The 23107-nt window shown below is 42.6% G+C and overlaps 1 protein-coding gene across 1 annotated transcript in view; it reads right to left on the bottom strand.

Annotated features, from left to right (window-relative positions):
• The window catches only part of adra1d (adrenoceptor alpha 1D), a 61247-nt gene extending 38519 nt beyond the window's left edge, over window positions 1–22728 (bottom strand). The window contains exon 1 of the mRNA XM_020532722.2: window positions 21678–22728. Within this exon, the coding sequence (XP_020388311.1) occupies window positions 21678–22611 (934 nt within the window). The 5' untranslated portion in view covers window positions 22612–22728. The remainder of the gene's footprint in view (window positions 1–21677) is intronic.
• Window positions 22729–23107: the final 379 nt, after the last annotated feature.

Raw genomic sequence — 23107 nt, 5'->3', positions numbered from 1 at the left:
AGTGGCATGGTGGATCAGTGGTTAGCACTGATTAGTGGTTAGCTGACTCAGTACCAAGAACCCAGGTTTGATCCCAGCCTTCAGGAACTGTCTGTGTGGAGTTTGCACATTCTCCCTGTGTCTGTGGGTTTCCTCTGGGTGCTCTGGTTTCCTCCCACAGTCCAAAGATGTGTAGGTTAGGTGGACTGGCCTTACCAAATTGCCCATAGTGTCCTTGGAAGTGCAGGTTAAGTGGATTAGCCATGGGAAATGCAGGGTTACAGGGATAGGGTGGGTCTGGGTGGGGTGCTCTTTGGCAGTTCGGTGTGGACTTGATGGGCCAAATGGCCTGCTTCCACACTATAGGGATTCTATGGTAACATTCAAAACTATGGGCCAAGCGCTGGAAAGTGGGATTAATGCAGATAGGTTAGAGCAGAATCAATGGGCTGAAGGGCTTCTTATATGCTGTGTGATTCTATGACTGACAAAATTAAGGGAAAGATGAGACATTGGAAATTCAACTACAGTCAAAACATGACACCAACTAAATTACCTCCATTGTTTGTTTAGAATTTTCTGGGACGCACTAATTGGTTCGAATTGTATTCTTCGTGTTGAGACAATTTCCATTGATCTTGCTGTTTTAATTTCTGCATTGTTATTTTGTGACTGAATGTTTAATATTTGCAAACAAAAAAAAACAGTTTTGGGGCTCTGATTGGAATCCATGCTCTTCCCCATTAACCTGATAGATTGCACTTTGATCAGAGCAAAAATCATTTAACAATTAGGCACTAGCCATGAATGCTGAAGTTATTATTGTTTCTCATCTTCCTATTATCTTCATGATTCACATTCCCAGAGATTTACAAGGAAGCCCTAACAGGTTTTTTTATGGAGCTTGCAATATCTCCATTTGTTTTATGCATTCAATCTAGGAAAGGCATATTTTGTAACTTGTATGCAAATGCACTGAAACTGAATTTAAGGGGGCGAGGTGAGACCACCTCAGGTAGAATCCCCAGTGTGTTTGTGGCCATCACAGTGTCAATTAATGTACAGCAGGGCTGTTACACCATAACTTACAGCAAGCAATCTATTTTACAGAAAAGCTCCAATTTATTTGATGTTTAAACATACACCACAACAAACTGTCCTCAGAGACTATTTGGAAGGAAACTTTATGAACCACAAACAGAACTCATGACCAATACTACTTCTTCCAATAAAAGTAGGCTCCTTTTCCAGCAAAGATATGGTAAATGGAGGATAGTTACATGATATAAATAAAATCAAACCCAGTCACTTGTGTTGTATGTGCAGCTGAGCCAAATCTGCATGTCATCATGGGGTGTGTTTGCTGCATCCAGCTGCTTGAAGTACAATGGTTTCACAGGATCTACTGTGAGAGAGGGAAACCACTCACTGATCTAACTATAAGAGGCTCTTGGATTGAACAAGAAGTAGTTTATTGCATGTTAGCAGCTAACTACAGGTTACATTGTCATATTAGACATTGTTACAGAGGCTGCGTGGAGCACCTCGATGTTAGATTGTAAGCTTCTTTCCCCACAAGTGCATACAATATCATCATAATGGATGGTACTTAAGACACTCCTCACTATTAGCCCTTATACAAGAATATACAGTAGTGCAATCTTCAGGGCTGGAGTACTTCATCCAATCATCACCATTCCGGTTCAGAATAATGTTGTGACTGTATGTAGCCCAGGCTCACATTTTCAGCAGGATTTCATATTCCCCCATCCCCACCTCTAGCTGCATTACCACAACTGTCGGCTGGAGGGCCCATTCGATTGGGCAGCCGAGTGTGGATTGGGCTGGGCAGGTAGAGTGCAGCCTTCCTGCTCGGTGAAACACTGAGGCTCTGAGGAGTTAGCTAAGGGTCTCTACCCAGCAACAGCGGAGGGATTCCCCATCCAGATAGATCCAGCCCCACCAAGGGCTCACCTAAAAGACTCCCTCATTCACAGGCATTCTCTCTTTGATTAGGGGACATAGCAATGGGGAATGGGGTGGTAGGGGGGGTCACTAAAATCATTCTGACTTCCATGTCATCCCATCTCTCTCACACCCACCTTTACCTGGGACTCCACAGTTCAATCCCATCTCCAGACCCTAGTGTAGTACCAGCTGGGGCTACCACTCATTATGGCAATGCCAGTATAGGAGAGCTGCCAGCTCTCAGCTCAGGGTGGGGCTGCTGCTCTACTTGAGGCCTAGTGCTGGCCAATTGAATGTCTGAATACTTGGCCCTGTGTCAGGCCTTCCAGAGGTGCACAGACTCGCAATGTTCTCATTAAATTTCCATAAATGGTGGCCTCTATGCAAATGCGTTGTAGCCGATTCAATATTCCATACAACAATTTAGAGACCTTTTTTAATACTTCATTTGTCACCTTCTGAGGATGTGCCTCACCTTAAATTGGAATGGTTCCCATAAATCTGGGAGATTTAGGCAAAGTGGGTTTTCAACTGATCTTGGCCAAGGTCATGGACAGCCAATTGAAAGTTCCTTCAAGGGAACCCCTAACATATACGAGCAGAAAAAAAATCAACAAATTTATGATAGGACCAAAATGACTCCAGTTGTGTAGAACACGCCATCATGGAGTGACGTATGCTAGTATTACCGTTATACTGAAATATGGTATCAGGGAGAAAGTTCACAATCCGTTCTCTTTGTGGAAGTGCTGTTACATTATCCATCCTCCTCAAAAGATTAAAAGGATTAAAATGTTGGATAGACTCCATTACAGTAAATATTTTCACTTAATCTGCAAAAGAAACAAGGCTCAATGAGCCAAATGAATTTTTCTTCTTGCATAACACAGGACTGTGCCAATATGTATACACGCAGTGAACAGGATTATAACTCTAGTGTTAGGCTGTCTGTCATTAAGTCCTTGTTTAATTCTTTCTAGGGATGTGGGCATCATTGGTGAGGCCAGTATTTGTTGCCCACTCCTAATGCCTTTAACGGAATGGCTTGCTAAACCATTTCAGAGGGCAATGAAGAGCCAATAACGTTGCTTTATGTCTAAGAGCCATATAAAGGCAAGGATGACAGATTTTCTTTCCTAAAGAGCGACAGTGAACCAGATAAGATTTTACAAATAAAATGATGTTAATTGTGATGATTAGTATTATCAAAAGCAGTCAATTTGAGCCTTATTAATTAACTTGAAATTCCAGCAGCTGCCATGGTGGGTCTTGAATGATACCATCTGATATTTCACCTATGTCTCTGAATTACGAGTCTAGTGACATTACTGCAATGCCAAGAGTACCTCACTGACTGTGAACAAACAAGCTGTTGAACGCATAATGATTTTGCTGTATCTATCAAAGGGAAAATTTTAGAAGTCGTTATCAAAGAAGTTAAGAAGGGCATTTAGAAAACTTAAAGATGATCAGGCAGAGACGTCATGATTTTGTGAAAGGAAAATCATATTTAATCAATCTACTTGAGTCCTTTGAGGATGACAGCCAACTCCTTTCATCAACCCCAACACTGGCATTTAACTGACAACCGAAAAATTTCCCAAATTTTTGTAGGCAAAAGGACAAATTCAACTCAGCAATTACCGCCCCATCAGTTTGCTCTCAATCATCAGTAAAGTGATGGAAGGTATTATCAACAGTGCTATCATGCATCACCTGCTCAACAATAAGCTGCTCAGTGATGCCCAGGTTGGGCTCCGCTGGGAACACTCAGCTCTTGATCTCATTACAGCCTTGGTTCAAACATGGACAAAAGAGCTGAATTCCAGAGGTGACAGCCCTTGACATCAAGGCTGCATTTTACCATGAGTGGCATCAGGGAGACCGAACAAAACTGAAGTCAGTGGGAATCAGGGAGAGAACTTTCTGCTGGTTGGAGATATACCTAGTACAAAGGCTCATCTTTTTGTGAGAGACTGAGCAGTTTAGACCTGTACTCACTAGAGTTTAGAAGGATGAGAGGACATCTAATTGAGGTATACAAGAATCTAAAGGCGATTGACAAAATACATGTACAGCAGATGTTTCTCCTGATGGGGCAGTCCACAATGACAGGTCATAGTTTTAGGTTATAGGATTGCAGATTTAACACAGAGGGCGAGAAATTGCTTCTCTCAAAAGGTTGTGAATCTGTGGACTTCACTAGCCCAGAGTGCAGTGGATACCAGGGTACTGAATTAATTTAAAGAGACTGACAGATTTTTAATTAGAAATGGATTAAAGGGTTATGAGAGGTGGGCAGAAAAGTGGAGTTGAGGCCAAGATGAGTTCAGCCATGTTTATATTAAGTGAGCGAGAAGCCTCGAGGGTCTGAACTGCCTACTCCTCCTTCCAGTTCTTATGTGAAGTAAACGGTTGTAGTTGTTGGAGGTCAGTCATCTCAACTCCAGGACATCTCTGCAGGAGTTCCTCAGGGTAGTGTTCCAAGTCCAAATTTCTTCAGCTATTTCTTTAATGACCTTCCATCCATCATAAGGTCAGAGGTGGGGATGTTCGCTGATGAACATGAGGTGCAAATTTTTCACACAGAGGGTGGTTCACGTGTGGAATGAACTCCCTGAGGAAGTGGTGCATATGGGTATAATTACAACATTTAAAAGACATTTGGATAAATACATGAATAGGAAAGGTTTAGAGCAACATGGCTTAGGAGCAGACAGGTGAGACTAGTTTAGTTTGGGACTATGTTCGGCATGGACTGGTTGGACCGAAGGGTCTGTTTCCAAACTGTATCACTCTATGACTCTATGAATGCACGACTTGTGACTCTTCAAGTACTGAAGCAGTCCATGCCCATATACAGCAAGACCTGGACAACATCCAGGTTTGGGTTGACAAATGGCAAGTTAACATTTGCCCTGCAGAAGTACTGGGCAATGACTATCTCCAACAAAAGACAGTCTAACCATCTCCCCATGATATTCAATGGCATTATCATCACTGAATTCTCCACTATCAACATCCTGGGGTTACAACTGATCAAAAAAAGAAGTGGATGAGCCATATCAGAAAAACAGAATTGTTATAGTACAAGAGACCATTCAACCCATCAAGCCTGCACCAGCTCTTCAAAAGAGCATCATTAACTAGTGCCAATCTTCTGCCTTTTCCATATACCATATCTGTATCCAAGTAATCATCTAATGATCTCTTGAATGTCTCAACTGAACTTGCCTCTACCATCTTTCCAGACAGTGCTGTCCATAATTATGTTACATGTGTGAATATTTTTTGTCACATTACCCATCCTTCTCTTGTATATCAATTTCAATATATGACCTCTCAATTTTGTTCCTTTTATGAGTGGGAGCAGTTTCTCCCTATTTACTAAATAAAAATACTTCGGCTACAAGAGCAGATCATAGATTAGGATTCTTACAGTGGGAGACTCACCTCCTGACTCCCCAGAGCTTGTCCACCATTTACAAAGTACAAGTCAGGATTGCAATGGAATACTCTTCATTTGCCTGGATGGGTGCAGCCCTAACAACACTCAAAAAGCTTGACACCATTCAGGACAATGTGGCACCTCATTCACAAACATCCACTCCCTCCACCACTGATGCTCAGCAGCAGCAGCAATGTGCACCATCTACAAGAAGCACTGGAGGAATTCACCAGGGCTTCTTAGACACCACTGTTCAACTCCATCATTACCATCTAGAAGGACACAGGCAGCAGATACATGGGAGTGCACCCATCTGCAAGTTCCCCTCCAAGCCAGCCACCATCCTAACTTAGAAATATATTATCCTTCCATGTCATTGGGTCAAGATCACGTCTCTGGAATTCCTTCCCTAATAGAATTGTGGGGTCTACAACAGCTCATGGAATACAGCAGTTCATGATGGCAGCTCACCAACACCTTCTCAAGGGCAACTAGAGATGGACAATAAAAAGCTGACCAGCCAAAGAAGCCTGTGTTTGATTTGAGTTGATCTGATTTATTATTGTCACATGTACCGAGATACAGTGAAAAGTATGGCTTTGCGTGCTAACTGGAAAAATCATAACTTACATAAGTACAACAGGTTAATAGAACAGAATGCAAACTATACTGTTACAGTTACAGAGAAGGTGCAGAGAAAGATCGACTCTAATGTATGAGGAGTCTGTTCATAGCAGGGCCAGCAGGGAAGAAGCTGTTCTTAAATCTGTTGGTATGTGTTTTCAAACTTTTGTATCTTCTGCCCATTGGAACTGGGTAGAAGCGAGTATAACTGAGGTGGGAGCGGTCTTTGATTATGTTGGGAGTCAATGGAAGGAAGGCTGGTTTTCATGGTGGACTGGACTGTGTTCACAACTCTCTGTAATTTCTTGCAATCTTGGGAAGAACAGTTGTCGGACCAAGCTATGGTGCATCCCGGTAGGATGCTTTCTATGGTGCATTGATAAACATTGGTAAGAGTCTTTGTGGACATGACCAATACCCTCAGCCTTCTGAGGTGGTAGAAGCGTTGTTGTGTTTTCCTCACTGTAGCATTGACATGGATGGACCAGGATAGATTGTTGGTGATATTTACGCAAAGGAACTTGAAGCTCTCAACCATCTCAGCCTCAGCATCATTGATACAGACAGGGTTGTGTCCTCCAATCTGCTTCCTGAAGTTGATGATTGGCTCCTTCATTTTGCTGACATTGAGGGAGATATTATTGTCTTTACACTATGCCAATAAGCTCTCTGTCTCTTTGTTCTACTCTGTCTCATCATTGTTTGAGATCCTTCCCACTATGGTGGTGTCATCAGCAAATTTGTAAATGGAGTCATCAGTGAATTTGGCTACACAGTTGTGAGTGTGTAGGGAGTATAGTAAGGGACTGAATACGCAGTCTTGCGGGGCACTGGTGTTGAGGATTACTGTAGAGATCGTGTTGTCACCTAACCTTACTGACTGCAGTCTGTGCATCAGGAAGTCAAGGATCCAGTTGCAGGGGGGGAACAGAGTCCTAGATCTTGGAGTTTGGAAATGAGTTTTGTTGGAATTATGATGTTGATGGCGGAGCTAAAGTCAATAAATAAAAGTCAATGTAGGAGTTATCCAGATATTCCAGGGATGAATGTAGAGCTAGGGAGATAGGGTCTGTTGTGGATCTTTTGTGACAGTAGACAAATTGTAGTAGATCAAGACAATCTGGGAGGGTGGAGTTGATGTGTGCCATTATTAACCTCTCAGAGCACTTTATAATGATGGATGTCAGAGCCACCGAGCAGTAGGCATTAAGCCATGTTACCTGATTTTCCTTTGGCACCGGGAATTAATATTCACGGAATTATCCACGGAATTAATTTAACAAACTATTTCAGATGGAGGGGTGGAAGGTGTGGTTGCAAAATTTGTTGATGTGGCTTTGAGGTCACAATAATAATGATCTTATTAAATGGTTGTGCAGGCTGTAGGCTACTCTGGCTCTATGTGTATTTGTTTGTATGTTTAATTTCAGGTATTGTTGGCCTCAATTTAAAAGACTGGCCAACAACAGCAACCTGTATTTACACAGCACCTTGAATAGAGTAAAACATTACAAATCGCTTCACAGAAGCATTAACGAAGAACATCTGGCAGTCACAAAAGGGGAAAAGAGGATAGGTGATCAAAAACCTAAATAGCTAAATGGATTTTTTTAAAGTAGCACCATGAGGGAGGAAAGTGAAGTTGAGAGGTTCAACAATAGATTTCCAAAGGGCAGAGTGAAAGCAGCTGAAAGTATGGCTGCTTTCCAATGCTGCAGAGATTAATATCAGGAATATGGAAGAGGCCAGAAATGGAGAAGTGCTGAGTGGTGAGTGTTTTAGAGCTGATGGAGGGTGTAGATATAGGGAGTGGGGATGCAATGTGAATTTTAATAGCTGAGAGTTACTACTGCAACATACCCCTCGGGTTTGGAAGGCTGCCTCTAGTTATTTCGAAATTTACACTACTCTGCTAGTTTGCACTTATTTGTTCACACATAATTTGGGTAATTATTACTGTGTATGTAGCAATGACACATTGACATTAATCTATTGTAAGGCCCATTAAGCACTGAAATTCTAGAACGCAGTTCTTACAATTTACAGTCCCACCTGTCTGAATTCTTGTCTTGTAACCACTCCCCTACTTATGAACTATACTTAAATAATGTTTCAATTTGACTTCATTGTTGAATTGCTTTTGCTTCTGCCAGGGCTTTATTGAGGAGACTGAATTTAATTTATCAAAATTAAGGAACTGATTTTAAATTTCATAAAGTGAATATATAAAAGGAGTCAGTGCCACATACCTCAATGCATGGGGTCAGAACAAACATATTCCCACAAAATCATGAGTGGTCTAGACACTGTTGATACTAGACACTGTCGATAGAAAGAAAATATTCCCAATCATGAAAGGATTCAGAACGAGAGAGATCAGATTTAAAGTAATTGGCAAAAATTGCAAAGTAATATGAGAAAAAATTAACACAGTATGTGGTTAAATTTTGAACCACATTAACAGAGTGTGGTGGAGGAGGTTCAAAGAAGACATTTGTAAAATAATTAGGTTGTTATTTGAAAAGGAACAATGTGCTTAGATAAGGTGAATAGCCAAGATCTTTTTCCAAAGGTAAGGGAGTCCAAAACCAGAGGGCAGAGGTTTAAGGTGACTGGGCAAGGATTTACAAGGTTCCTGAGGGGCCACTTTTTCACACAGAAGGTGGTGCATTTATTTTTGTTATTCATTTATCGGATGTGGGCATCACTGGCTGGGCCAGCATTTCTTGCCCATCCCCAGGTGTCCTTGAGAAGGTGGTGGTGAGCTGCCTTCTTGAACCATTGTAGTTCACCTGCTGTGTGTTGACCCGCAATGCCCTTAGGGAGGGAATTCCAGGATTTTGACCCAGTGTATGGAATGAGCTGCCGAAGGAAGCAGCAGAGGTGGGTACAATTACAACATTTAAAAGATATTTGGACAAGTACATGAATAGGTTTAGAGAGATATTGGTCAAATGCAGGCATATGGGATTAGTTCAGAAAAGGATACCTGGTGGGCGTGGACCAAAGGATCTGTTTCCTTGCTGCATGACTCTATGTGCAGTCTTACGGGGAGAAAACAGAAGAAGAGCTCATTTAGCAAGTTAGTGCAGATACAATGTGTTGAATGGGCTCCTTCTGAGCCATAATACATTCTACAATTCTATGATTTTGAGAAGAAAAAAGATGGACTCCCAAAGCTACACCCTCTGAAATGTCAAAGACCTGCAGAGAAAGATAAGCCAAATAGGAAGTAAAACAAATTGCCCTTAAATCTTCTATACTCCAGGAAATGCAAATACGTAAACACACTTCTAAGTTGCAGTACCTTACTCTGTTTTTCAGGCATTTCTATTTTTGTATCAATGTCAATGCCTGAAACTCAATGTAAACAATCTTGTAAATTAATAACTGCCAGCACAACAGAAACACTAATATACTGAACTGGAATCTATGCCAATTTTTGGCAAGCAGCCATTGAACTGCACTGTTGTTTATATTATCTTATTACATGGTTGCACAAAATGATAATAATTGAACAAGACAAACTCACATTGTGGGGCAGGTCACGAATTTTGACCTTGCAATCATCATACAACATCTGAAGAATTAATACTCTGAGCTACACACTTACTATTTTAGAAAGGGGCCACATTTAATGAACTTGAAAAGTAACGAATGAGGAAATTTGAAATGTTTCACACAATTTATTATATAAATACAACTGTAATTTATTAGTGACAACACAGTGTGGAGCTGGAGGAACACAGCAGGCCAGGCAGCATGAGAGGAGCAGGAAAGTTGGCGTTTTGGGTCGGGATCCTTCTTCAGAAGCTGACCTGAAACGTCAACTTTCCTGTTTCTCTGATGCTGCCTGACCTGCTGTGTTTCTCCAGTTCCACACTGTGTTGTCTCTGACTCCAGCATCTGCAGTTCTTGCTATCTCTGTGTAATTTATTAGTGTTCTTTTTAAGACTTTTATTCAATATTCATTCTGGTATTAAGGATATACACAAAAGTGTGATGGTACACTTTTCACTTGCCTGGGTGAGTGCAGCTCTAACAATTGCCAAGAAACTTGACTCCACCCAGGACAAAGCAGCTCACTTGATAGGCACCACATCCACAAACATTTATTCCCTCCACAACCGACGCTCAGTAGCAGCAGTGTGCACGACCTACAAGGCACACTGCAGAAATTCACCAAAGATCCTTCGACAGCAACTTCCAAACTCACAAACACTTCTTTTTTGAAGGACAATGTCATCTGATACATGGGAACCCGTAAGACTACCTCCAAGCTACTCACCAGCTTGGACTTGGAAATATTTTGCTGTTCCTTCAGTGTTATTGGGTCAAAATCTTGGAATTCGGTGTATAACAGCAGTGGGACTGTAAGGGTTCAATGAGGCAGCTCAACACCATTTTCTCAAGGGCAACTGGTGGTGGCCGTGTGGCATGCGCTGATGGCAGTGGTAGTGGAGTCAGATACTTTAGAGACTTTTAAGCGACTCTAGGATAGGCACATGGAGGATAGTAAAATGTAGGGTATGCAGGGTAGTTTGACCTTAGTAACATAATAGGTCGGCACAACATCATGGGCCGAAGGGCCTGTACTGTGCTGTGCTGTCCTATGTTCTGTGTTCTAATTATGGACCGGCAATAAATGCTGACCCAGCCAGCGATGCCAACATTCCATGAGTGAAAAAAAAATTCCAGTGAAGCAGGAGGGGCTTAAACTCATTTATGAGTTAGATGTTCACAGTCCAGCACCAACAATTCAAATCGAATGTCATAAGTCTTCAAGACACCTCCCAAACCTGTGATCTCAACTACATAAGAGGACGAGGGCAACATATGAATGGGAACACCATACCATGCAAGGTACACACATCCAAACATTTTTGACTTGTTCTTGTAATATGAACAACACAAACAAGTTGGTCATCCAACTGCAATTGGGTGACTTAGTGGGACTATTTCAGAGCCAAATATACTGCTGTTGGTCTGGAGTCACTGTGGATCAGACCAGATAAGGAAGATAGTTTGCCTTCCCAAAAAGGCTTCAGTAAACCAGTTTTTTAACATTGAAACCACTGGTAAAAAACATCGTCATTATTGATGAGACTAACATTTATCCCAGATTTATTGACTGAGGCATTCTTGAAATAGTGTGTTCATCTAATTCCCATGCTCCTGTATACTGGACATCTTGGAAAGTTGAGGATTAATAATCTGATTTAATTGCATTTAAGTATATTCTACAAGATGGAAATCCAAAATCAGCAAAAGTGTAGGAATATACACACATTTTAACTCGCCTAAAAACTATGCAGAGGAACCTAGCACAGACACTTAAATTATGTTTATCATATATCAAGGACCGTAATTTCATCCATTCAGTTCTATGGTGCCTACTCCACTGAATTAGTTTGAGAGCTTGTTGTAAATTGGAGTGCTTTGCTAAAGGGATTAACTGAGGCAGAGACCTCTGTACCTTGTTCTGCAAATGTTGTTAATATTTTCAAACAGTTAAAGATAAATTTTACTTGTTTGCGCATGGAAGTGGTGAATGGGAAAATAATTTTAGCACTTAGTTCAATAAACATGGGAGAAGAATTCAAGATCCCATATATCCCATATCCCATAGACAGGCTTTCACAGGGTGCGGGAACTAGATGAGCTCATTATTTCAAGAACAAATTAAAAATGTTTGAATGTGTGCAACTGGCAGGTTATGGTGTTCCCTTCCATCTGCTGCTCGCGTCCTTTTAGGTAGTTGAGGTCGCTGGTTTGGGAGGTGGTCTTGAAGGCTTATTGACATTCGATTTGAATTCTTCTTTTCTCTAGTTTCTTTATGTTTCATTTCCCTTTCCATCACTTCCGTCACCACCTTCTCAACTGCGTAACCAGGTGACCCTCAATTTTTCACTTCGCTTTTTTCTCATGGTCACTCAATCATTGGTGGTCTGGGGAGAATGAGCAGGATGATGTTCTTCCTCTCCCATTGCCTCACCCTCACTACTGCGGATCTAGTGAAACTTTACTTTTGACACTTACTTCATCTTATGACCAACATTGAGAACTGAACATACAGGAAAATAAGGGGTCAAGATCCCGAAACTCTTTGACACAAACTATTAAGGTGCACTCCCTGATCTGAAAAGGTTTTTCTGTTATCAGCGGCAGACTTTTGCTTAACCAAATTTTATGCAAGACTGGAGCAAGATACTGAAGCCTGAACCATTATGAAACCCATTACTTTATCATTAATGACTGAACCATTATGTAAATATAATATATGATTAAATATTAACTAAAAATGTTGGAAATCCAAGCAGAGAAGTTTAGCATAGGCACTGAAATTATGTTTGTCATTTATCAAGGACCATAATTTCATCTACTTACTTGTACAGTGTCTCTTAAACACTGGTTTTAGAGCTTGTAGCTTGAAGTGCTTTTTAAACTTTTTTCCGCAAATGTTTGTGATGACTTCAAACAGTGAAAGATATAGGGCTGTATGGGCAGCAGGGCATTGTGATTAGTTGGGGACATTCTAATAAAGCATGTGATGGGCGAAATGGCCTACCACCATGCTACAAGATGGTTGTGACCCCAAGAAAGAAAATCTCCATCCATATCTATAATCTGCAGTGATGCCCTCGCAGGGCTGTATTCCACTTTGCATGTGTTCTGCCTTAGATATCAGCTACAGTTTTGTTAGTAGGATTTGTCCCTCTCCATCAGAAGGTTATGGGTTCAGGTTCCACTCCAGGAATTAATGCAAACATTCAAACAGACTGTACAGTAATGAGGGAATATTGCATTATCAGAGGTGCTGTCTTTCAAATGAGACTTTAAACCGAGACCCTGTTTGCCCTCGTACATAGATGAGAAAGAAATCACATGGCACTATTCAGAGAAAAAATTCATCCAGTTTTTCAGGTCACTAATTATTCCACAACCAACATCATAAAAACAGAATCATTGGTATTTATCACATTGCTGTTTTGGGGAATTTGCTGTGCACATGTTGGCTTTTGAATGACAAATATGACATCTCAGAAGTATTTCATTGGCTGTACTTTCAGATGCCCTCAAGTTGTGAAAGGTACTTTACAAATGTGATTTGTTCTGTCTTTGTAATCTCCTATGAATACTTAGAGCTTTGTGAAACTACACTTCATCATAGTTATCAGAGGTTTTGGGATGTCTTCAGAAAAGATGATGTGGAGATGCCAGTGTTGGACTGGGGTGGACAAGATCAAAAATCACAAGACACAAAGTTCTGAGGACGTGTCACCGGACCCAAAACGTTAACTCTGATTTTTTCTTCACAGATGCTGCCCGACCAGCTGAGCCTTTCCAGCAACATCTATTTTTGTTTCTGATTTACAGCATCCGCAGTCCTTTCGGTTTTTACAAGGTTATAGTCCAACAGGTTTATTTGAAAACGCAAGCTTTCGGAGCTCAGCCCCTTCCCCAAGGCATAGTCTTCCGAAAGCTTGCATTTTCAAATAAATCTGTTGGTCTATAACCTGGTGTCGTGTGATTTTTGACCTTGTTTAGAAAAGAATGAGCATTATATTTAGGCAAGATTTGCTTGTTAATCTGACAGGTGAAGTTTCTCTCCAGACATCATTCTACCAAAGTAATAAATGGCTTTGCGAGATTTGGTCACCAAATGAATCAAAGGCAGTTTTTTTCCTTGAGCATTTCAAACGTGTTTGCTGATGTTTAACAGTTGTTGTAAGTTTGGATTACATACAGTCCTTGAACTCATCCTTATCTACTGCTGTTAACTGCAACATCTGCTAAAAATCTTAATTGCACAAGTCCGTTACATACTAAAGACACTTGCTACTTTAAAGCTTGTTCTCTACATTTAAGATGGTATGGCAAATCATTTGGCTTGAATTTGCGAGAGTTGAATTTTCGTTTTTTAAAAATGTATTTGCTGATTGCTGAAGTTTTAGTATGAATTCGGTGTTTATAATTCTCTCAATTCAAGGTAATCAGCAACAACATATGAGGAAGGACTTCATCGACTGGACTTAAACTTGCTAGAATTTCGAAGAATGAGAGGGGAATCTCATTGAAACATATGAAATCCTGATGGGACTGGACAGGCTAGATGTGGGAAGAATGTTCCCGATGTTGGGAAAGTCCAGAACTAGCGGTCACAGTCTAAGAGTAAATGGTAAGCCATTCAGGACTGAAATGAGGAAGAATTTCTTCACTCAGAGAGTTGGGAACCTATGAAATTCTCTCCGACAGGAAGCTGTTGGGGCCAGTTCATTAAATATATTCAAAAGGGAGTTGGATGTGGCCCTTCCAGCTAAAGGGATCAAGAGGTATGGGGAGAAAGCTGGAATGGGATAGAAAGATTGTATGGTCAGCCATGATCGTATTGAATGGTGGTGCAGGCTCGAAAGGCCAAATGGCCTACTCCTGCATCTACTTTCAATGTTTGTATCTTAACAGCTTGCACTACGGAACCTATGCATTAAACTGCCCAACATATTTTCCAAGAGTACTACCAAACAAAATTTGAGACTGAGCTATTTAAGATGAAATGAGGGAAGCTCCATGCCAATCATCAAACATTCATCTATTCTAATCCCATTTCCAGTATTTGGCATGAAGCTAACTAGCCGTATACTATGACACTTCAATCTTAATCTAAATACTTCTTAACTATCTGAAGAGTTACCACCTCTACCACCCTTCTGGACAGTGAATTCCAGGTACCCACCAACATCTTCGTGAAAACAAATTGGCTCGAAAATTCCCTCTAAACCTCCTGCACTTTACCTTAAAACTGTGTCCCCAAGTTATTGACTCATCTGTGAAGGGAACAAGTTTCACCCTTTCTGCCCTGTCTATGTTCCTCAGAACTTCTTATACCTCAATCAGATTCCACCCTCAGCCTTCTCTGCTCTAAGAAAAACAACACCAGCCTATCTAGTTTCTCTTCATAGCTGAATCACTCCAGGCCAGGCAACATTCTGATGGATATTTTCTGCACCCTCTCATAGTGCGGTGACCAGAAACTGCACACAGTATTGCAGCTGCGGCTGAACTAATGTTAGATACAGCTCCATCATAACCACCTTGCTCTTGTAACCAAAATCCTAACGAATAGAGGCAAATATCCCATGTGTTTTCTTAACCACCATGTCTACTCATCCTGCTGCCTTCAGGCACACCAAGGTCCCTTTTATCCTCCATACTTATGAGAGTACTGCTATTCATCAAGGGCCCACTTGGTTTGTTAGTCTTGTTTGTTAGTCTTCCAAAATGTATTACCTCACACTTTTCAGGATTAAATTCCATTGGCCACTATTCAGCCATTGTAACCAGCCCAACTATATTATTCTGGAGTCGAAGGCTTTCCTCCTCACTATTTATCATCCTACCAATATCATTGGAGAACTTATTGATCATACTCCCTACGTTCATGATGAGATCTCAGTGGTTGAGTTTAAGGAGTGTCTCAATCAAATCTTTGTTTGTCCACAATGTAAAGCTTCAGAAAAAGATAGCAACAAGATTTTATATTTGTCATAACTGCCAATGTCAGTATTTTCTACGTATCATAGGAAAAAATTAAACTTCCTTAAATTTATATTTGGAAGGAGATTTTTGATTCACAGTGAATTCTTAATTCTGAAATGCACTGCCGGAAGGTGTGGTGGAAATAAATTTAATATTAACTTTCAAAAGAGAACTGGATGAATTCTTAGAAAAAAACATGCAGGGATACAAAGAGCTCATGGAGTTAGACTAATTGGTTAACTCTTTCAAAGAGCTGGGCCTGGCATGATGAGCTGAATAGCTTCTTTCTCTGCTTGTTATTCCATAAAAGAACACTGAAGATTTCCTTATGATCTTTCCATTTTAGTCGAAAGTTGTTCTGTTGTATTGTCTACCTAAGATTGCAAACTTTGTACTGTTACAGGGACTTCTATACTCTGAGATCACATACTAGGTATCAGTCTTATGATATCCAAGTATTACTTTAACTATAATGCTTAAATGCAATTTAGGAAGGACTTGCCTAAAATGGAATCCAAAAAAAATAATATTAGCTAACCCTAAAATATGCATTATTTCAGTCCATAGTTAATTTGATTCAAATTCAAATTAGTCAAATAACAAGTAGTTATCATTTGCTTCAAAATGATATATTTGTTTATCTGTTTTTAATTCAAATTTAAGTCATTAGTGTGACCAAAACTTATAAAACTGAAACTTCATATTCAAGTTAAAAATTTAGATCACAGAAACAAATATTATTTCTATTTGTAGGATACGTGGAACAGTCCCTCTTCCGCAGCTACACTGGCACTATCCCCCATCTCTTCCTCCATTACAGCGATGACTATATCGGCGCCGCCTTGTGCTCCCACAAGGAGCTCGAACAGTTCATCTACTTTATTAACACCTTCCACCCCAACCTTAAGATCACCTGGACCATCTCTGATACCTCTCTCTCCTTCCTGGACCTCTCTGTCTCCATCTCTGGTAACCACCTGGAAACTGGTATCTATTTCAAGCCCACCAACTCCCAAGGCTACCTTGACTACACCTCCTCTCACCCAGCTTCCTGCAGGAATGCTATCCCCTATTTCCAATTCCTTCGCCTCCGCTGCATCTGCTCCCAAGATGAGGCCTTCCACTCCTAGACATCCCAGATGTCCTCGTTTTTCAAGGGCCGCAATTTCCCCCCCACAGTGGTCGAAAATGCCCTTGACCACATCTCTTGTGTTTCCTGCACCTCAGCCCTCACACCCCCTCCCCGCAATAAAAACAAAGACAGAATCCCCTCGTCCTCACGTATCACCCCATTAACCCCTGGGTTCAACGCATCATTCTCCGCCACTTCCGCCACCTGCAATCTGACCCCACTGCTAAGGATATATTTCCCTCTCCACTCTTATCTGCCTTCGGGAGGGACTGCTCTCTCCATGACTCCCTCGTGCGCTTCACACTCTCTACTAGCCCCACCACCCCCGGCACATTGCCTGCAACCGCAGGAGGTGCTACATCTGCCCCTACACCTGCCTCCTCACCTCCATCCCAGGCCTCAAGAAAACCTTCCACATTAAACAGATGTTCACCTGCACATCCGCTACTGTGGTCTATTGTGTCCGCTGTTCCTGATGTGGCCTCCTCTACATCGGGGAGACCAAGCGGAGGCTCGGAGACCACTTTGTGGAGCACCTACACTCATTTCACGACAAACGACAACATCTCCCAGTCGCGAACCACTTCAACTCCCCCTCCCACTCACTGGACGACATGTCCATCCTGGGTCTCCTCCAGTGTCACAACGATGCCACCCGAAAACTGGAGGAACAGCACCTCATATTCCGCCTTGGAACTCTACAACCCAATGGTCTCAATGTGGGCTTTACGAGCTTCAAAATCTTCCCACCCCCGATCTCATCCCAAGACCAGCCCTCCTTGACCTGTCTGTCTTCTCTCCACCTATCTGCTCCACTATCCACCTTCTATCACTGCCTCCCCCTCTCTCTATTTATTCCAGAGCCCCCTTTCCCTCCCCCATTTCTGAAGAAGGGTTCAGACCCGAAATGTCAGCTTTCCGGCTCCTCTGATGCTGCCTGGTCTGCTGTGTTCATCCAGTTCCTCACCTTGTTATCTTATTTCTACCCTGAATGTCACCCTCTTTCTGTTGCTCTACCTGGTTTCTGTTGCATTTCAGTTAGTCTAGCACGATACAAGCTGTGCACGAAGTACGCAGAAAACAATGATCCTAAAATGAAAATTAAATGAAAAGAAAAATCTGCATTTTTATAGCATCTTTTCTGAGCACTGGAGATCCTGGAGTGTTTAACAGTCAGTGGAGTCTGTTTGAACTATAGTATCCTTGAAATGTAGAAAAGAAAATTCGGTAACAAAGGGTAGCATATGCCTGTAACTCTGCTAAAAGTAAGAATTGTGTTAGTCCACCAACACCCTAAATGCGTTTGTTTAGAAAATAATTAAAATCTTCACTCTAGAAGTAAAAGAAAAGATTATGCCTGATGGGTTGTAAAAGGGGAAGTTTTCTTAATCAACCTTACTGAATCTTCCAAAAATAACAGAAAGCATAGACAAAACTAATGTGGTCCACTTAACATATTTGCATTTTCAAGAAGTATTCAATAACACACAACGTAGACTAAGTCAGGGGAGAAAATGGACAGCAAGCTGGTAAAGAATCCAATTGCAGGAGATAAGGGATCAGCTGGGCAAAAGGTGTCCCAAAAAGTGCTGGGGCTACTGTGGTTTGCAACTGTCATCATGATAGAAGTGTGGGAATTGAATGAACAATCTCCAGATTTGAAGTGACACCAAATATTATACTTAATAAGGGATAAAGGTGAGCAATTTTGTATTTGTTTGTTTACGGGACTGTGGGTGTCTCTGGTTAGACCAGCATTATTGTTAATCCCTAACTATCCTTGAGAAATAAATGAATGATATAGATTATTAACAAACTGAGAGAATGGGTAATATTATGAAATGAGTACAGGAATATAAATAGGTGTCAGGGTGGTTTATTTGGTTGTAGAAATAAGGAGGACATATACTCCTTCAATAATTGGAGTGTGAATGAGATGCAGGATCAGACAAAAATCAGGAGCACAGATCCATACATCATAAAAACCATGGAATGACTAAAACTATTAAAAGTAACTATACTGGTTGATAAAATCATAAAAAGCAAACTAAGCACAGGCAATCATTTGTAGATAGATAGAATTGAAAAGCCCTTAGGAATCATGATCAGCTTGAATCAAAGTTTAATGAAATGAGAAAGTTTGCAGTTCCAGTCTGAGTATGATTAGAAAGACATCAGAGATGATACAAAAGAGATTCTTGAGGATGATATCAGAACTGAGTGGATCTTTAATTTCAAAAAGCAATCTCCTAGACACCTTTAAGATGATAAAACAGTTTGATAGTGCAGCTGCAGAGAAAATTTTCCCACTTGTGAGTAAGTGTTAAAGGTTATAAATGTAAGATATTCATTTATTAATCAAATAATAAATTGAAGAGAAAATTCTTTACCCAAAGAATGATAAGAAAGTGGAACATGATGATGATATAATTGACGTAAGTAGTGCTACATTTAAAGGAAGATAAGAAAACTCATGAGGCAGGATCACGCTCAACTGTAGATTAAATGCTAGCATGGACTGATTGGTTTCTGTTTTGTAGACATAATATAAATGCAATTAGACTCAGAAAATGAAATAGTACATTGTAATTATAATACCAATCAATTATTTGTACACCTGAGACAAAAGTACACCAAACAGCAAATTAGGGATATCAACAACATGATCAGTTATAGGACAGTTAAGAGCACACAAACTATCCACTGAATTTCTCTGAAGATGTAGCAGACCTAAATTTTGCCAGTGTTCCTTTCCAAATATAATACAAAGGCAGAAAATGTTCATTAGGAAAACAGAAATCCCTAATATTGTGACTCTATTTTAACAAGTCTTTATTTTAATTGCTTCAATGACCTTCCCTCCATCATAAGGTCAGAAGTAGGGATGTTCACCGATGATTGCACAATGTTCAGCAATGATGTGTGACTCCTCAGATACTGAAGAAGGAGTCCATGCTGAAATGCAACAAGATCTGGACAATATGCAGACTTGAGCAGACAAGTGGCCAGTGACATTGGCACCACACAAATGCCAGGCAATGACCGCCTAAATTAAGAGACAATCTAACCACAGCCCCTTGACATTTAATGGTGTTACCATCAATGAATCCCCTATCAACATTCTTGGGGTCACCACTGACAGAAACTCAACTGGACTCACCCCCATCAACATAGTGGCTACAAGAGCAGGTCAGAGGCCAGGATTACTTTTGCAACTAACTCACCAAAGCCTGTCTGCTATCTACAAGGCACAAAATCAGCAGTGTGATGGAGTACTCCCCACTTAGTTGGATGGTTGCAGCTCCAACAACACTCAAGAAGCTTGACAACATCCAGGACAAAGCAGCCCACTTGATTGGCACTACACCTACAAGCATCCATTCCCTCCACCACCGAAGCTCAGTAGCAGCAGTGTGTACCATCTACAAGATGCACTGCAGAAATTCACCAAAGATCGTCAGACAGCACCTTCCAAACCCACGACCACTTCCATCTGGAAGGACAAGGGCAGCAGATACATAGAAACACTACCAACTTGCAAGCTCCCTTCCAAGCCTCTCACCATCCTGACTTGGAAATGAATTGCTGTTCCTTCACTGTTGCTGGGTGAAACTCCTGGAATCCCCTCCCTCAAGACATTACAGGTCAACGCACAGCACATGGACTGCAGCGGTTCAAGAAGGGAGCTCACCACCAACTTTACAAGGGCAACTAGGGATGGGCAGTAAATGCTGGACAGCCAGTGACACCCACATCCCACCAGTGATTAAAACAAAACAGAATGCCTAGGTGTGAAGTCTCACTCCTAAATTTCTACCAGAAGAGTGGCTCCCATCTGGTCATCTGGTCCTAAGTTCTGTTCCTGTGCTTCATTCCTATAGATCAGGAATTCTGTATTCCCAGTGCATTCTGCCTGCCTGAATTTAATCTGAGCAGCGAGACTTTGGGAGGAACACAACAGGTCAGACAGCATCAGAGGAACTGGAGAGTCAACGTTTCGGGCCTAAACCCTCCGTCACCCCACATCATCCAGCTCCACACTGTATTGACTCTGACTCCAGCATCTGCAGTTCGTGCTATCCCCGAGATTTTGGCGGGAACATCAGTTTCTGATTTAAAAAAAAGACAGAGGAGCATTTTAATTCTGAGCTGCCCGCAAATGAAACTTGTACCGTCCCACCTTCGAATGGTGATCACTAGTTAGAATCCAACAGGTCATGAATAAAACTTTTCCCCCCACCAATAGGAAAGTAAAACTCAAAGGAATGATTGGACTGACTGAGCCATGACCCACTCCGACACTCTTCGATGAAAAGATGGCGAGGCGCCTGAAGCGCTGACTAACCCGACAGGACGTGATGGGAAATTAGGATGCCTTCCAAATGAATCTGTGCCACGACAGGAGGGTTGGAAGTTTGGAAAGACGGCAGGCGTCATTTGGGTATGAGTTCTGACTTGTGGTCTGGAAATCAAAACCCGAATACTCTCTCCCTCAGAGTTAGGTGAGGTGGGAAAGGGAGTGATATTTAATAGTACTGTATTCCTTAGGTTTGCGATGGCACAGCGGCAGTAAACCCAGGTTCGAGTCCCATGTGGTACACAGTGAATCTCTGAACTGGCTAATAGTGGGAATTTAACCTCAATATAGGTGAGAACTCAAAGATTTTAGATTCAGAGAAAGTTGCAACACAGAACCAATGGCATTGAGCTACTGAGATCCATGGCATTTGATAATATCTGGACTTTCTTTTCTCCTGATAATTCTGTTCCACATGAAGCGGAGATGGACACACACACACACACACACATATACAAGGTCTGAGGAAGGGTCACTCGACCCGAAACATTAATTCTGATTTCTCTCCGCGGATGTTGCCTGAGCTCTATCCAGCAACATTCTGTTTTTTTTGTTGGTTTACACGCAGGTTGACCCTGTTAGAAAGTTTCCCCCCGTTTTTGGTCCTGCGCTCTCCCTCACGCTCTACCTACCGAGCGGTAAGATGGTGAAGAAGGGAAGCCAGCAGAGGACGAAGACACCGACCACGATGCCGACGGTCTTGGCCGCCTTCTTCTCGCGGGAGAACTTGAGGAGGCGCATGGACAGGGAACTGCGGAGGGGCGGCGGCGCCTGGCCCCTGGCCCTGAGGGTGGAAGCTGGCTCGTCCCCCAGCCCTGCCGCGCTCCGGCAGTGGATCCTCAGCACCAGCTCGGTGCTGTTGCCCCCTCGCTCCCTCTTGACCCCGGCCTCCAGGCTGCGGGTGGTCCTCCGGGCCACCACGTAGATGCGGCAGTACATGGCCAGGATGACGGTGAGGGGCAGGTAGAAGGAGAAGAGCGACGAGAAGAGGGCGTAGCCCGGTTCCTCGGTGATGCTGCACAGGGTGTCGTCGGCGGGAGCTGGCTCCTTCCAGCCCAGGAGGGGTCCCACCGAGATGACCAGGGAGGAGAGCCAGAGGAGCAGGAGGATCCAGACCGCTTTCCGCTCGGTCATGATGGCAGGGTAGCGCAGGGAGTAGCGTACGCCGATGTAGCGGTCAATGGAGATGGTGCACAGGCTCATGATGGACGCGGTGCAGCACAGCACGTCCACGGCCGCCCACACATCGCAGAAGGGCCTCCCGAAAGCCCAGTAACCGAACACCTCGAGGCTGGCCGAGAACGGCAGGATGGTGGCGCTCAGCAGCAGGTCCGCCACCGCCAGGTTGACGATGAAGTAGTTGGTGACCGTCTGCAGGTGCCGGTTGCACGCCACCGAGAGGATCACCAGGATGTTACCGGCGATGGCGAAGGCGATCAAGGCGCCCAGCACCACCCCCACGGCCACGCCGTCCAGTCCCGCTGCCCCTTCCTCGCTCGACCTGTTGCCGGCTCCCCCCGAGCCGTTACCGTCCACACTCCGGTTCGTCCACTCCTCCCAAGTCATCTTAGAGCAGCCGGGCTCTCCATCGGAGTGGGGTTGTGTGTGTGGGGGGGAAGATTTGGGCAACTTCTTCCCTTGCCCCGCACACCCAAGCCTTGCTCAGGGGATGGGCTCACTCATTCCTCACTGGACTTTAACCCCCTCAAACCCTCCTGCATCTTCTTCCTTCTCCCATTTACTTCGCGCTGCAACTTTTTTTTCTCTCCCTTTCTCTCTCTCTGCGGCTCAATTTATCAGCACAAGTCCAGGTTAAGAAATCTTGCTCCGTCTTTCCACACCCCTTTAGACAGACAGAGAGAGAGAGAAAAAAACAGAGAGAGCGGTCAGAAATATCGCCCACGCTGACCACTAACGAAAATCTCTTCAAAGCAGTTGGATGCTGAAGCTTGAAGATCACTTTTCAATCACATTAAACCTCGCCTCCTCGGGATGGTCCCAACGTCACGGGCTCTCTCTCCTGTGTAGGGGACACTGACAGAGGGCGGCAAAGAGTCGGCTC

Source organism: Rhincodon typus, chromosome 1, assembly GCF_021869965.1.
Source record: "Rhincodon typus isolate 14 chromosome 1, sRhiTyp1.1, whole genome shotgun sequence".
Lineage (NCBI taxonomy): Eukaryota > Metazoa > Chordata > Chondrichthyes > Orectolobiformes > Rhincodontidae > Rhincodon > Rhincodon typus.
The sequence above is the reverse complement of the archived record's forward strand: the minus strand, read 5'-3'. Positions and strand labels throughout refer to the sequence as shown.